Source organism: Etheostoma spectabile, chromosome 22 (genome assembly GCF_008692095.1).
Source record: "Etheostoma spectabile isolate EspeVRDwgs_2016 chromosome 22, UIUC_Espe_1.0, whole genome shotgun sequence".
In the NCBI taxonomy this organism is placed as follows: Eukaryota; Metazoa; Chordata; class Actinopteri; order Perciformes; family Percidae; genus Etheostoma; species Etheostoma spectabile.
Window position 1 is genome coordinate 6,720,950 of NC_045754.1, and position 13,245 is coordinate 6,734,194.

General features: G+C 39.4%; 2 protein-coding genes across 5 annotated transcripts in view; both read right to left on the minus strand.

The window, feature by feature from the left end:
• adgrg2a (adhesion G protein-coupled receptor G2a) overlaps positions 1 to 1,345 on the minus strand; it is a 19,337-nt gene extending 17,992 nt beyond the window's left edge. For all 4 annotated transcript variants that reach the window (XM_032503415.1, XM_032503416.1, XM_032503414.1 and 1 more), the window contains exons 1-3: positions 1,264 to 1,345; positions 437 to 754; positions 52 to 99 (exon numbers count right to left, since the gene is read on the minus strand). In XM_032503415.1, the coding sequence (XP_032359306.1) occupies positions 52 to 99; positions 437 to 754; positions 1,264 to 1,291 (394 nt within the window). In that variant the 5' untranslated portion in view covers positions 1,292 to 1,345. The remainder of the gene's footprint in view (positions 1 to 51; positions 100 to 436; positions 755 to 1,263) is intronic.
• Positions 1,346 to 1,425: 80 nt separating this feature from the next.
• LOC116672510 (adhesion G-protein coupled receptor G4-like) lies at positions 1,426 to 9,279 on the minus strand. Its single transcript, XM_032504393.1, has 6 exons — positions 8,854 to 9,279; positions 5,438 to 5,535; positions 3,746 to 4,071; positions 2,467 to 2,728; positions 1,981 to 2,031; positions 1,426 to 1,490 (listed from the first exon to the last, which is right to left on the minus strand). The coding sequence occupies exons 1-6, from the start codon at positions 8,871 to 8,873 to the stop codon at positions 1,426 to 1,428; spliced, it is 822 nt and encodes a 273-aa protein (XP_032360284.1). The 5' UTR covers positions 8,874 to 9,279.
• Positions 9,280 to 13,245: the final 3,966 nt, after the last annotated feature.

The following is a 13,245-nucleotide window of genomic DNA, read 5'->3' on the forward strand; positions in this document are numbered from 1 at the left end:
AATATGCCTAAATAAAACTCTCTGATCATACAAAAGGTGGATGTGTCTTACTGGTATTGGAACAGAGTTGGCTGATGTCACAATTTACTAATGGGAACCCTAAAAGAATAGTAAAAACCATCAGGTTTAGGTATTGTTTCTTCTGTACATCAGTAACACAATGTTACACAGAGTTATAAATCCACACAAATACGTTGCACGTGCCTCAGACTACGTTGACACGCGAGCGGCTATTGTCATAAACAGACATTTCAACCTCTCTGGTTTCAAAAATAACATTTGTCTCAGTTTACATGCAAAAGATTTCCAAAATCTCCAGTCTGGCCGGAGTTTTTAGAAAGACTCGTTCTCAGGGGCAAATTCTCTTGCATGTAAACAAAGGGAAATGTCTTCTTCGTTTTTCTAAATAACCATGTACGTGTAAACAGGGCCTAACCCGATGTGAGTAGTCCTCCAGGCGTGGTTTGGTTGACAAGCAGAGACGTGATTAGAGAAGTCTGGGTACTGGCTTGCGTCTGATTGGCTGAGCTGGCGCCAGTCACAGGAACGGTAGTGAAGGGCAAAACTGTGTTGGAAGCTGTGGTCTGGTTGACTGGGGTCAGTATGCTTAGTGGGATCCCATGTGGTGAGGGTGTGACAGATGAATTCTGGAAGTTGGACGGCTTTTTTTCTGTGCTGTGATTGGCTGATGGCGTGACAGATGGAGGCTCTGTTTGAATGCTGTTGACTGTAGTGCTACCAGGGGGTGTTAAAACTGAAAGTAAAATACAGACAGCAGCCATATCTTAAATAACATTCAGGTACAATTGTTTCCAAAACACAATATGAAGGATTTTGGTTTCGAATTGGAATCATCCTTATATTTCTGTTGCTTTTTTACAATTCAATTTAATTTTAATTTATGGGGGGGGGAGTGCCCAGTAGGTGAAGTGGCATCTCTCCATCTACCAATGCACACTCCAGCGACCCTCCTTCCCAATCCAACTCCCTACGAACTGAGCTACTGCCACCACATATGTAGTATACTTTTATAATATCAACTGATCTGATGGACAAAACTATAAAAAAAGTAGACTATAATTGAAAGTATATTTTGCTTTGTATCATTTACAGACATTATAATGTGCCAATAATTGATACAGATGATGGCCTAAACATCACCATCTCAGGCAGAAATTGAAATTGTCCTTAAAATCATTAACTGACATAACATGATTCAGCCTATACCGGACTTGGCACACAGTTGCTGTCAGCATCACTCACCTGTGGCCTTAGACGTCTGGTTGCTCATGTGTGTGACGGGTGTAGCTATGACAGTACTCAAGGTAGTTGTTGTTGTTGAAGGCACTTCTGATAAAAGAAAGGAGGATGTTAAGTCAATCAAAAAGAAGCCCTGTAATTGAGATTATTAAGGGGGTTATATAATTAGATATTATTGTCTTTCTCACCAGGTGGAGGTGGGAAGACCCGTCCAAATCCAATTGGGAGTGCTGAAACAGTGAATGTAAATTAAGGTTTTCCCTCCACACTGCAAGAGTGTGGTCTACTTCTACTTTCAAATCTATCTATCTCTTGTTGTCTAGGTGTCCCTAACTAGAAGGTACTTTTTCCAAACAAAAAATCTTCATATTAGTAGTATTCTGGCAACATTAACAAGTTGTATACCCCTTTTTTTCTTCCAAACTACTGTACTGATCTTTTTGGCTATGACTTGAAAATGTAACATTTCCGGAAGCCATATTGATTAGCTAAAGATCAAGTAAAATACTAAATGAACAATTTAAAAGTGTGTTGTTTGTTTGTTTTGTAAAATGATCTGTTTTAAATTTTTTAATTAAAAAAAAGAAGAACAAACTCAATTTTACTTTCTCGAATGCATGATAAAACTATCATTTTCTCTTTGTGTGTACTTCTCTCTGTTCTCTTTACATACAGGCATATACAAATATAAGTTTGTCATTTTGTCAAGTGAATACCCACCATCAGTAAGGCTTCTGTGAGCATGTGCCCCACGTCTCAACTGTCTGCGGTCTACAAAGCACATGAAAACATGCAACATTCAACATCCAACATGCTCTAAAACTACTGTGTGTGCAGACAGAAAGTGTTAGAGATGAAGACACAAGTGAAGTGCCACGATCAAGTGGGACTTTGTACATGCACTATTATTGCTTGAAATTAATTAATTTGAAAAGACAAATTTAATGTTGAAATAGTCAGTTAAATTTGTGAAGAAAAGAAGATGCATGCTAAGTGACTTCTATATGACAAATTTAAAAATGTTCGTTGTTTTAGCTAGAATTAAAGGCTTTTACAATCACGATGAAGGGGACAGAAAAGATTACACTGCATTCTGTTACAAATGCAATTAGTCAGGAAAGTCATCTATGCACAAGATCCCAGCGTGAACAACATCCACAATAAGGATTAGTTAGGTAAAGACAAGCTTATGCATGTCTCTCTCACCAACACACAGGAGGTTTGGGTCTCTCTGCCTGGCCCTGGGACTGGTCAAGCCCCAGGACTGAGCATTCCAGCCAATCACAGTGCCGTCCTCGCAGAGGCCATGGTTGCCCAGGTCTGCCCACATGCGGAACAGATACAACTCCACTTCCCCGAGTACGGCTCCTGGGGGTCGATCCCTGGGACGGCAGCCCAGCCACAGGGAGCCGTTTGGGGGGATGGCCTGAGCGATGACTGTCCTCTCTGCCACCATTTTCCCATTAACCTGAAACATTTACACAGCCTGTTTTGCTAAAAACGCCAATAAAGAGTTCAAAAGTTTGACTCTTGCTATTACACCACTACCACACAATGGATAGTTTTGGCCATACTTTCTACCAGTAATGATAAGATCACACTCTAATATCTAGGAAGAGGGTGACATTGCTAAAAAAAGCTTAGTTGGGCAAGCACTCAGATGATCATACAAGTTTTAAATAAACACTTGACTTTGGCAAACTAATTTGACAAAGAGTTAAATAATGAATGCCGTCCTTCCCATTTTACCTTATGAAGTGGACATTATGACTAAACTGTTAGCTTGTTTTTACAACCTGTCTGATTGTCTTTCTTTCCCTCTCAGGCTTTATAATAATGGCATTCCCAGACATCCACAACACTTTTGGTAAGTAAAATGTTATCACAACTGATAGAATGCCCAAAATGTAGGCTAAATGTAATATATTTGGTCATTCAAAAATAAGTAGTGTCCAAACTACTGGGAAAAAAGAGACAAAGGTAAAGTAAAATTAGCATTAGCATTTTCTGACTAGCTTAGAATAGTGATGGAATAGGTTCTGTCATAGCTGGAGAGTACCTATTTTCACACACTTACAACCCTGCACAACCCAACCCATACCATTCCATACCCCACCCACAATGTGTGCTATTTGCAAGATAAACATATTGGTGTGTAATCAATGTATTTTTAGCATACACTACTTGGCTTGTATTTGTGTAAACCTTATGGTATACTCAGTGGTGGCAACAACAATCCATGTGATGACATCTAAGGCTAATGTTCTGCAGTAACTACTTTTATTTTTGATATTTTAAGTACATTTTGCTAAAAATACCTATATGTTTTTACCTTTGTAACATTTTCAGTACAGGACTTTTACTTGTTATGGAGTATTTTCTTCTTAATGTGGTATTGTTAATTTTACGTAAGGGATCATTTCTACTTACTTCCTAATTTCTAATTCCTTCCTCCACCACTGAGCATACATACTACAGGTATTACCTCCAGGCTAAAGGAGTTGCGCAATACGTCCCTCCTCAGACACACTCTATGCCAGTGTGTTGGGGACAGCCGCATAGGAAATCTGTGTCGGACCCTTAGCAGCCACCCATACAGTGCCTCATCGTCTCCCTCCAGACCCAGCTCAGGTCCGGGTGTAAGGACCGAGCTGTAAGAGAACGCCACCCAAGCTCCGGGGACCACCACACGGATATCAACACATAAAGTCATCTGAAGAAGCAGCGGCATGGTGGCGCTGTCCTGCAGGGTCCAGTGGTCCTCACAGCCATTCAATACTGCCTTAGTGTCTCCCAGGAAATAGCCAAGTGCTGGAGAAGAAATAAAGATTAAAAAAAAAAAAGTCAATGCACCACAGAGCTGCACTGGAAGCATAAATAATGTAAATAGTTGAGTTCTATAAGCGCCAAATATCATTAAACACTGACATTTTATCACCTTATGCTAAAATGGAGAATGTGTTAGCAAACAGTTGCTTATTTACACATCCAGCAAATACGGCGCAACATTAGCAGTCATTGTGTTTCAGGCCATTTGGTAAATAACCATGATAACCTTTATTCAAGAATCTCGGAAATCATGAGGTGTCTGTCATTTTCAGTGATGCCGAGATACAAGACACATAAAACATGAAGCATGAAACAAGTAAATAATACTCAAAAACTGAAAACAATCACACACAGAAGTGAAGTGTCCTGAAATGTAAGTCCAATATTCTGTCTAGCTTTGCTTCAGTCTCAAACAACTCCGGTAGGTAATATTTGTTTCTTTAGCAGCTAAAAGCTCCACTATGTTCACAAGCTAGCGAATGTTAGTTGCTTATTTTTTGGACAAATGATAAAATAACGGTGACAGTTCTCTGTGGGTTCATTAATACGATTGCACACTTCATTTTAAACGTACTTTAAAGTAAAGAGTTTAGTAGCTAAAGCCATCCATGTCAGCTAGCTAGCATAGCTGAGCTTTAGCGTTAAGCTCCAACTGAACCCGCTAATGCATTATGCTAAGCTAATAGCACAACCAACCCATTTTTAGTTATTGAACAGTGATTAATTTGATAACATTGCCAAAATATTAAACGTCTTAACTAGCATCAAAACAATTCATCCCTGAAGAAAATAAGAAGAGTCTACTGTTTATTACTTATTTTTATCTTTCTCTGATAACAGTTTAGTTTCACACACGTTATAAATGCTGACTGCTAGACCAAATCACAACACAAAATCAGTCACACACTATCACATGATCAGTTTTAGTTTAGTTGCCATTATTGTGACCTCAATTTTTTGTAGCCAAGACAAAAAAAATTCTAGTCCAAACTAATAGACTGTTGATAAGGTAAACGTAGCCATTAGCATCGTCATCGTGAGTGCGTTAGCATGCAGCTATTAGCTTTTAGCTCAAAGAAGCTAAGTACAGCCTCACATAGCTGCTAGGGCGTAGCTGTAATTATTACTTCCATTACTGTTTTTGTGGGTGAAAGACTTCTTTAAAAGTTTAGTCAGTGGTTTTGGACAAACGTGCTAACAAAAGACACTGCTATCACTACTGTAAAGAACTGGCTAATAGACGTGTGCTGTTTCATCTGCAAAGAAATCCCCTTTCCTTCAATTAAAATCTATATTTTAAACTCTCTATCTCCTTCCCTTTTTCTCTTTATATGTAAAGTAGGCCTACCTTTGGGCGGAGCGGCTGTCATAAGTGAAAGCCAGATGACAAGAAGGAAATGATGTGTCCATCTCCACCGTCCTTCAAAGAAAAAGCCATGCATCCTCCTGGAAACAACAGGTGACATAAAGTTAAAGAATTTAAACATCCTCCTCTTCTCTTGGTTTGATTTGGGTATATGCCATTGCACTGGTTTGTGTCAGAGCTACTTCTCTATAATTTGTTCATTGATTTCCCAAACATTTAAATTTCATTTCAAGCTTTGTGCTTTGGGAGAAAAACTTCCCATATTTCTGAAATGTTCTTTCCTTCCGTGCAGTCTGCTTCTAGAAGTGGTTATGATCACAGTGTATCATAGTTTCAGTTGTGGAAACTACACCAACCTTTTCCTTTACAGCTGGTAAACTAAAACCATCTAACATTATGGGCTTTGTCTACACTCACGGATGGACTGCAGGGCAGGGGTGGACACAGCAGATTGGGTTACTCCCCACTGCATTCACAACTTCATAAATTACATCTTATTGTTGTAGGTGGTGACTTCATGTTGTTGATACACCTCGTTATGCTGGTAAAATGGAATAAGTTCCCTACTCACTCTGCTTTTAGCTCTGTTTTGGTCTGCAGCTCCCGAGGGAAATGTCTTTTTACCTCCTAAATGTTTCACTGTGTTCACCAGCTAGTTGCAAACTTTCTCTAATTGCCGTTTAGTACTGGTAAGGACTCGAAGCACTTCAGATTTGTGTGCTAAAAAAACAAAACAGTGATTGTAAAAAAAACTAAAACGTTAAAGCTAAGGGGCCCTACAGAGTTCATCCTACAGAGGATGACAAAAATTGTTGAGGTATTTCTTACAAGCGACCCCTTGTAAATAATCTTTTGAGTGTTCATATAAAAATATTCATAATTGCAGCTTTAATACTATAATACAAAATAAAGAGGTCATTTCCAAAGGCATCAGCCCTGGCTTTGTCACTATATCTATTTAAGTAAGTCATCAGAACTCTGATGTAAATGCTTTCCCATCCATGCTAAGCCAGGCATATTTCATACAATGCAAAATAAACTTCAGAATTCTGCTGATAATCTTCAAAGATTTACATGGCTTAATGCCACGTAACATTTCTAATCTGTTGACTGACTATATGTAGTTGGACCTCTATGAAAAAAATACATCACAAGGCATGTAAAATATACAAATCCTAATGTATACGAATACTAAGTCAAACTTTTGAATTAAGAAGCTCAATTCTTAAATCTTATGATAAAACATAAAACAATTATTAAGTAAAACATGTAATTTTGGTTGTATTTCAATTTTATTTTTGTTGTTGTTTGCACTTTCTTGCTGGTCTAGCTCGATGCCCTGCTGTGCCCTACTGAGCCCTGCAACGCCCTGCTACCCCTACTATGCCCCGCTACGTCCCGCCTCGCCCTGCTACGCCCTGAACTGCCACAACTATTATTTCTAATCATAATTCCACTATCTTTATTGTTACTGTGAGGCAAGGTAAGCAAGGCAGCTTTATTTTAACACATTTCAGCAACATGGCAATTCAAAGTGCTTTACTTAAAAAGATTCAAATAATAAAAGTTACACTGTTAGACTTTGCTGTGATTTCTACAGTTACTTACCACAGAATTCCCAGTAAAATACCATAATTTTTTTTTCCGGTTCATTATTGTAATAAACATTGCATTATGGGTACTAACATTTAATTTACAGTGATTTACTGTATATTTTGAATTTGCAGTACAGTTCAGTATAAGAAATTAAACATTAAAGAGCAGTTGAAACAGCCAAAATAATACGAAAATAAAAGTTACATTGCAGTATAAGAAATTAAACATTAAAGTAAAAACAGTTAAACATATAAAAGCAGATGAAATAGCAGATTCTAGGCTGCTGGTATGGGACAGTGTGTAAGCCGCTGCCCCACACACATTATCAGGGCGCAAGAACCATTTTGTGGAAACCCAAACTTTGTTGACCAACATGGCAGACGTCTTTACCATCTCATGTCTTTACCATCTCATCCATAACTGCCACTGTTTATCATTCCAACTGCTATAATTATTATGAATCATATTTCTGTATATCAGTATCAGTGTATGTGTCCCAACAGGCAGAGACAAAGAGCCTAGGTCTGTCCGAGGTTTCTGCCTAAAAAGAAGTTTTCCTCGCCACTATTGCACCAAATGCTTAATCGTGGAAAATAGTTGTCTTTGTAAATTCCAGTGTGGTCTAGACCTACTCTATCTGTACAGTGTCTCCAGGTAGTTCTTATGATCTGACACTATAAATAAAATTGAATTGAATTACATGTTACTTGGTGCTTTATGTATTTTTAATTATGACACATTGAAATGACCTGCAATTAAATGTGCTATTTAAATTAAAATGCCTTGCCATGTAGAGAAAATGTATATTAATGACTAGCAATTTAGATTTCTTTTAAACAATTTTTACACGTGGATAACATTTTTCAAATTGCCGCTACACTAAGATACATTTCTCCGTACATTAGTCTCGTCCTTTCTTAATAAGCAAATTTGAATAAAACCAAGCAGCTATGACTCTCGTGTAATCACTCGCTAACTGGTCTTTCAGATGTAGAAGGAGTTGGCTCAGTGGGGATTATGATAATGAGATTCCTGGACTAAATGCAAACGACTAAATGGGCACACATGCAGTACATGTAAGTGGAATTGTTACAATTTACAACTGTAATACAGGGAGTGCCTGCAAATACATAGAACATATTGAAAAATGTTGATCTACAGGGTTTGCCGGCTGAAATATGTAGCGTGAGTATAATAGGGTTAAATGATATGCACGGATACAATCTAATAATTACTTTTTTGTAAGTTTATCTGTTGATACATATGATTCTTCACTTCACCACAGTGTTGCTTGGTTTGTTCCCACACTGGTATACATATATCGGAAAACCTTGATACAAGATGGATTGAGAGATTTAAGCTTTTAGTTAGGATACATTGTTTGCTCTGACCCATGAGAAATGTCTATTCTCTGGGTAAAACAAGTTGAATTGTAATTTCCAAAATTGAAATTGTACATTACTGCTTAAAGATACCTAAACCGTCTCATCATACATGTGAAACTATATGTTGTATCTGTGAGGATGTGAGTTATTACATGTTCTGGGTCAGAAAAAGAATCAGTAGCCTACCTTTGCACTGTTGTCATTACGAATGTCAAGTTCCCACAGGCTGACTTTATTCTTTGACTCTTATTGTTTTCTGTTCCTCTATTACAAATACCAAACCATTTTTGTATTCATAATCTACACACTGTCAATATATTTTCCAGACAAAATATTCAAGTTATTATCAAGTTTTTCTCTGAGGTTTTTGTGTTCACATTCTGAAATTTGAGTAAAAGGAATCATTTATTTGCTTACCTGATGCTTTTCAAAAGCATCTGTAGAGTCTATGTAGGTTTTAGGGTGTGACTACATGTACATATTCATGTGTCTCTCCATGGTTCCCGTAATATCATTCATCCGTCAATCATGATCCAAAAACTGCCACCGTTGAAGTATCACAACTTGTCTCTGTGTTTTTCTTCTCTTGTGTTGCTTTCTCTTCTCTTCTCTTCTCTTCTCTTCTCTTCTCTTCTCTTCTCTTCTCTTCTCTTCTCTTCTCTGTCCTCAGTTACCGTCTCTTGTATCTCCAGTATCCACCTGTCTCTTACACAAGAGCATCATCTGTGGCATTTGGTGTTTGTATGTGTGCGTGAGAGTTTCGAGGTGCGTTCAGGAAATCTGAATTTTTGAAATGCGAGGAAACAGTAGACCAAATAATGACAATCCCCCAGAGAGAAGGAGGGAAGACATAATAAACAATGTTAAAGTGTCTTTCTGTCTACCTGCCTTTCTGCCTGCTTGTCTGTCTGTCTGTCCGTATGCCTTTCTGTCTGTCTGTCTGTCTGTCTGTCTGTCTGTCTGCCTGTCTGTCTGCCTGTCTGCCGGCCTGCTGCTGTCTGCCTGTCTCTCTGCCTGTCTGTCTGTCTGTCTGTCTGTCTGTGTCTGTCGTCTGTCTGTCTGTCTGTTGCCTGTCTGTCTGGCTGCTGTCGGTCTGTCTGTCTGTCTGGCCGTCGTTCGTCTGCTGCTGTCTGCCTGTCTGCTGTCGTCTGTCTGCTGTGTCTGCCTGTCTGTCTGCCTGTCTGCCGGCCGGCCGGCCGTCTGTCGTTCTGTCTGTCTGTCTGTCTGTCTGTCTGTCTGTCTGTCTGTCTGTCTGTCTGCCTGCCTTCTCTATCAGTATGACATGGAGGGCAGCAGCTGGTATTACAGGATGCAGGACCAGACAGTTCCTAGTCAGGGTATAGCCTTATCTGCCGTGTATTGTGGTGTGTGTGTGTGTGTGGTGGGTGTGTGTGTGTGGTGTGTGTGTGTGTGTGTGTGTGTGTGTGTTTACTGGGGGCACCCACAGCATTTAGAGTATTGAAGAAAATGTAAAAACATGCAAAAATGACACAGCTGAAGTATAGAATGTTGGATTCAGGTTGACAAAATGGTCAGAAATCTACCCTCGCTCTTCTTCTTCTCTCTCTCACTCACACACCACACACAACACACACACACACACAACACACACACACAAACACACCCCACACACACACAAACACAACACACACGGCTGAGCTATGAATTTGAGAAATGGCATCTGAGGTGAGACATAAAATGAATCCAAAAAAGACAAGAGCGCCTAAGGGTCACAGTTGTCTGTACTGTGGTGTGTGTGTGTGTGTGTGTGTGTGTGTGTGTGTGTGTGTGTGTGGGTGGGTGTTTGTTTGTGGTAAGTAGACTAGATAATTAAGTAGTTGACCATTGGCCACAAGGGGGCAATAAAGTCTAAAGCAATTTTCTTCCAATACAGATCAAGTGTCAGCCTTTGTTCATTTTTACTGAGGGGTAACAAAACAGTATCAGATCAGTGGAGCAGAGCAGAACTGCAGCACATTATTGCTCTTCTTCAGTGACACAGCACTTTTTAGGTGAGTTAGTTGTCTGTGTGTGTGTGTGTGTGTTTGTGTGAGTGTGTGTGTGTGTGTGTGTGTGTGTGAGAGCATAGTTCAAGCTCAAGTGAATCAAAACCCCACCGGCAAATCTTTTCCTTTCTGCAATTATTCAAACTGAAAACTCCTCACAGCTTGGCAACAATGGCATTTTCAACTCCACAGAGGAGTTTACACCATCTGCCTTTTTAGAGTAGGTTAGAGATTTCTGAATGTGTAATGTTCAGACAATATAATCCCTCTACCTGTCTTTAGGAGTAGGCCGGGAATAAGCAGTCAGACAGTCCCATGCAGAAAGGTAACCTCTTGAGCAAGTGTCATGCCCAAATCTCTCTGAGTGAGATCCCCCTCACAGCAAACACAATTTGCTGTGCGTCACTGTGTAGTCTGTCTATATCCGCAACGCTCCACTTCCGGGATTGTTCTGTTACCGACAGAAATTCCGCCGGATTTCACTAATTTAGGCCAGATATCCGTTGCCTTTTGCTCCCTTTATGAGTTTCTGAGGATTATAACTGCTCCTCAAATCTCTGCAGGGTAAATCCAGACAGACAGTTTTCTGTTGCACAACTAAAACAACTTTTGAAGGTACACATGTTCCACCAAAATAAGTTACTTTCTGAGGCTATTTTGCAGAAGCGCTGTTGCTCCATATCGCGCCAAGCCCCGCCCAAGACGACTGTGATTGGTTTAAAGAAATGGAGATAAACCAGAGCATGTTGTTTTCTCCCATCCCAGAATGACTTCCTTGAAGGCGGGTCACTCTGTTGAAGTTTAAAACTATTAGATCTGCCCAGAGCCACTCTGGATCTGCCATCACCAATCACTTACGTTTGGTCGTGACGTCAGCTTAGCACTGCTAGCGTTAGTCCAAGCCAACTCCTTCACCACTAACGAAGCAAGCTGGAAAATCAAACTTTCATGTCATCGTTCTCAGCCACCCCCTCTGTTTGCTGATTGGACAAGTAAATATTTGACTTGAGAAAACCCGCGAATTTACCGCAAACCCAGATGACGTAATGAAGGAAAATAAAAATCGAGCGGAAGTATGTAGGAGGGCAGAGCCTATGGCAAGCCCTTTTAACATTTAAAAGCTAAGTTCGACTATCCGGAATTAACATTGTAGATAGCAATAACGTCTTTATGACTAGTCGTAATTACATTTCGGATAGTTGCAATTGTCATTCAAGATATCTGTATCGTGATTGTGACTAGTCAAAACGACAGATAGAGATATCTGTATTAGTTTTGACTAGGCAAAACTGAATTACAGATATCTACAATTACGTCTTGAAAACGTTAATCAACGCGTCACACATCTTAAGACAATTGCAGATATCTGTAATTCAGTTTGACTAGGCAAAATGAAAGTTAAAGATATCTCAAAGTCATTATGATAGTGCAAATTACTGGGCATGACGTTGTTGCTCTATTTAGATACGTGATTTCCCTCCCCGCCATAATAAAAGAAGTGGTAGATTAAGTAGAAGTTAATTTCCTTATTTCAGAGAACGGAAGAAGAAAGAGTCATGGCGTTGGCTTAATAAAAAAAAAAAAAAAAAAACAGAAATGGCATGCAATTGAACGAGCCCTCACAGAGGCGAATTGTGGAGAGAGAACGTCGTTCTATTGAAAACTGTGAAACAAATCTCGGAAGAATTGAACATATGCGGAAAGTAACGTGAATCCTCATTCTTGGTGCCAGTCCTGTCTTGCACGGGCTGACGCATTAAAAAGACGATTAAACAACGCTTCGCCCTCTGGCTGCTCCGAACATGTTAATGTGCTAATGCTATTACAAACTAACGGTGCTAGCTATGGATTTGATGATTGAACAATGCGCTCTGCTCCCGCCTGTGGGATGCGGGCCCAATCTGCATAAAGAATCTGCAAAGTCATTTTGCCTAGTCAAAACTCTATTCAAGATATCTGTAATTACATTTTGACTAGGCAGAATGAAAGTTAAAGATATCTCAAATTTCAGAATCCTAATTAAAATTTATTTCAAGAATCTATATCTTGAAAATAGATATCTACATTAAATTACGAATATCCCTAATTCCAGTTAACGATATCTACAAGTCATTTCGCCTAGTCAAAACCTAATTTAAGATATCTGAAAAGGACCATATAGATATCTTGAATTGAGTTGAATTAAAATCTTGAACTGGAGTTAGACTAGTCAGTATCACATTGTAGATATCTCAAACTGGAATTACAGATATCTACACAGTGTGAATATCGTAATTCACATGCAACTGAATTGTAGAATCTGGAATGATAAACCACATACAAATGAATGGCAAACGTGATGTAATTTGTCCTAGGAGAATGTCTTTGTGGATACTGAATACAATTGTGGATAGGAAGAAGTATTTGCGTAATCCGAAATGTTCTTTTGACTAGGCAAAACTGAATAAAGATATCTGCAACACATATCCAGTCTAGCTTTTAAATGTTAAAATGGCTTGCCATACGGAGCCAGGCTACCGGAGCCCTGTGAACGGCAAAATTTAGAAACGCTTACACAAAAGTCAAACACATTGACAATTGCAATGGTTGAACACAGTTCTTGTGTAACTAGCGTGCTTTATAAAAGACAAACATCGCACAGTTAGCGGTAACTTGTGCACGCACTAACCAATGGACAGTGCTCACAGGTGGAATTCTGGCAAGGGATCAAGCCGATGTCTTGCTGATGGTTGTGGCGCTTGCACAGAGCCTGAACAATGCTTTCATTCAGGCAAGTGTCAGAGACGGGCATGGATTAACAATG

What these genes read in the sequence shown, in the direction of transcription:
- LOC116672510 (XM_032504393.1), bottom strand. Translation starts at nt 8,873, where the DNA reads ATGCTTTTGAAAAGCATCAG. An exon ending in ATGCTTTTGAAAAGCATCAG is followed by an intron (nt 5,536 to 8,853) that starts GTAAGCAAATAA and finishes TGTTGTTTCCAG; the next exon opens with GAGGATGCATGGCTTTTTCT. An exon ending in GCAACTCCTTTAGCCTGGAG is followed by an intron (nt 2,729 to 3,745) that starts GTAATACCTGTA and finishes TAAATGTTTCAG; the next exon opens with GTTAATGGGAAAATGGTGGC.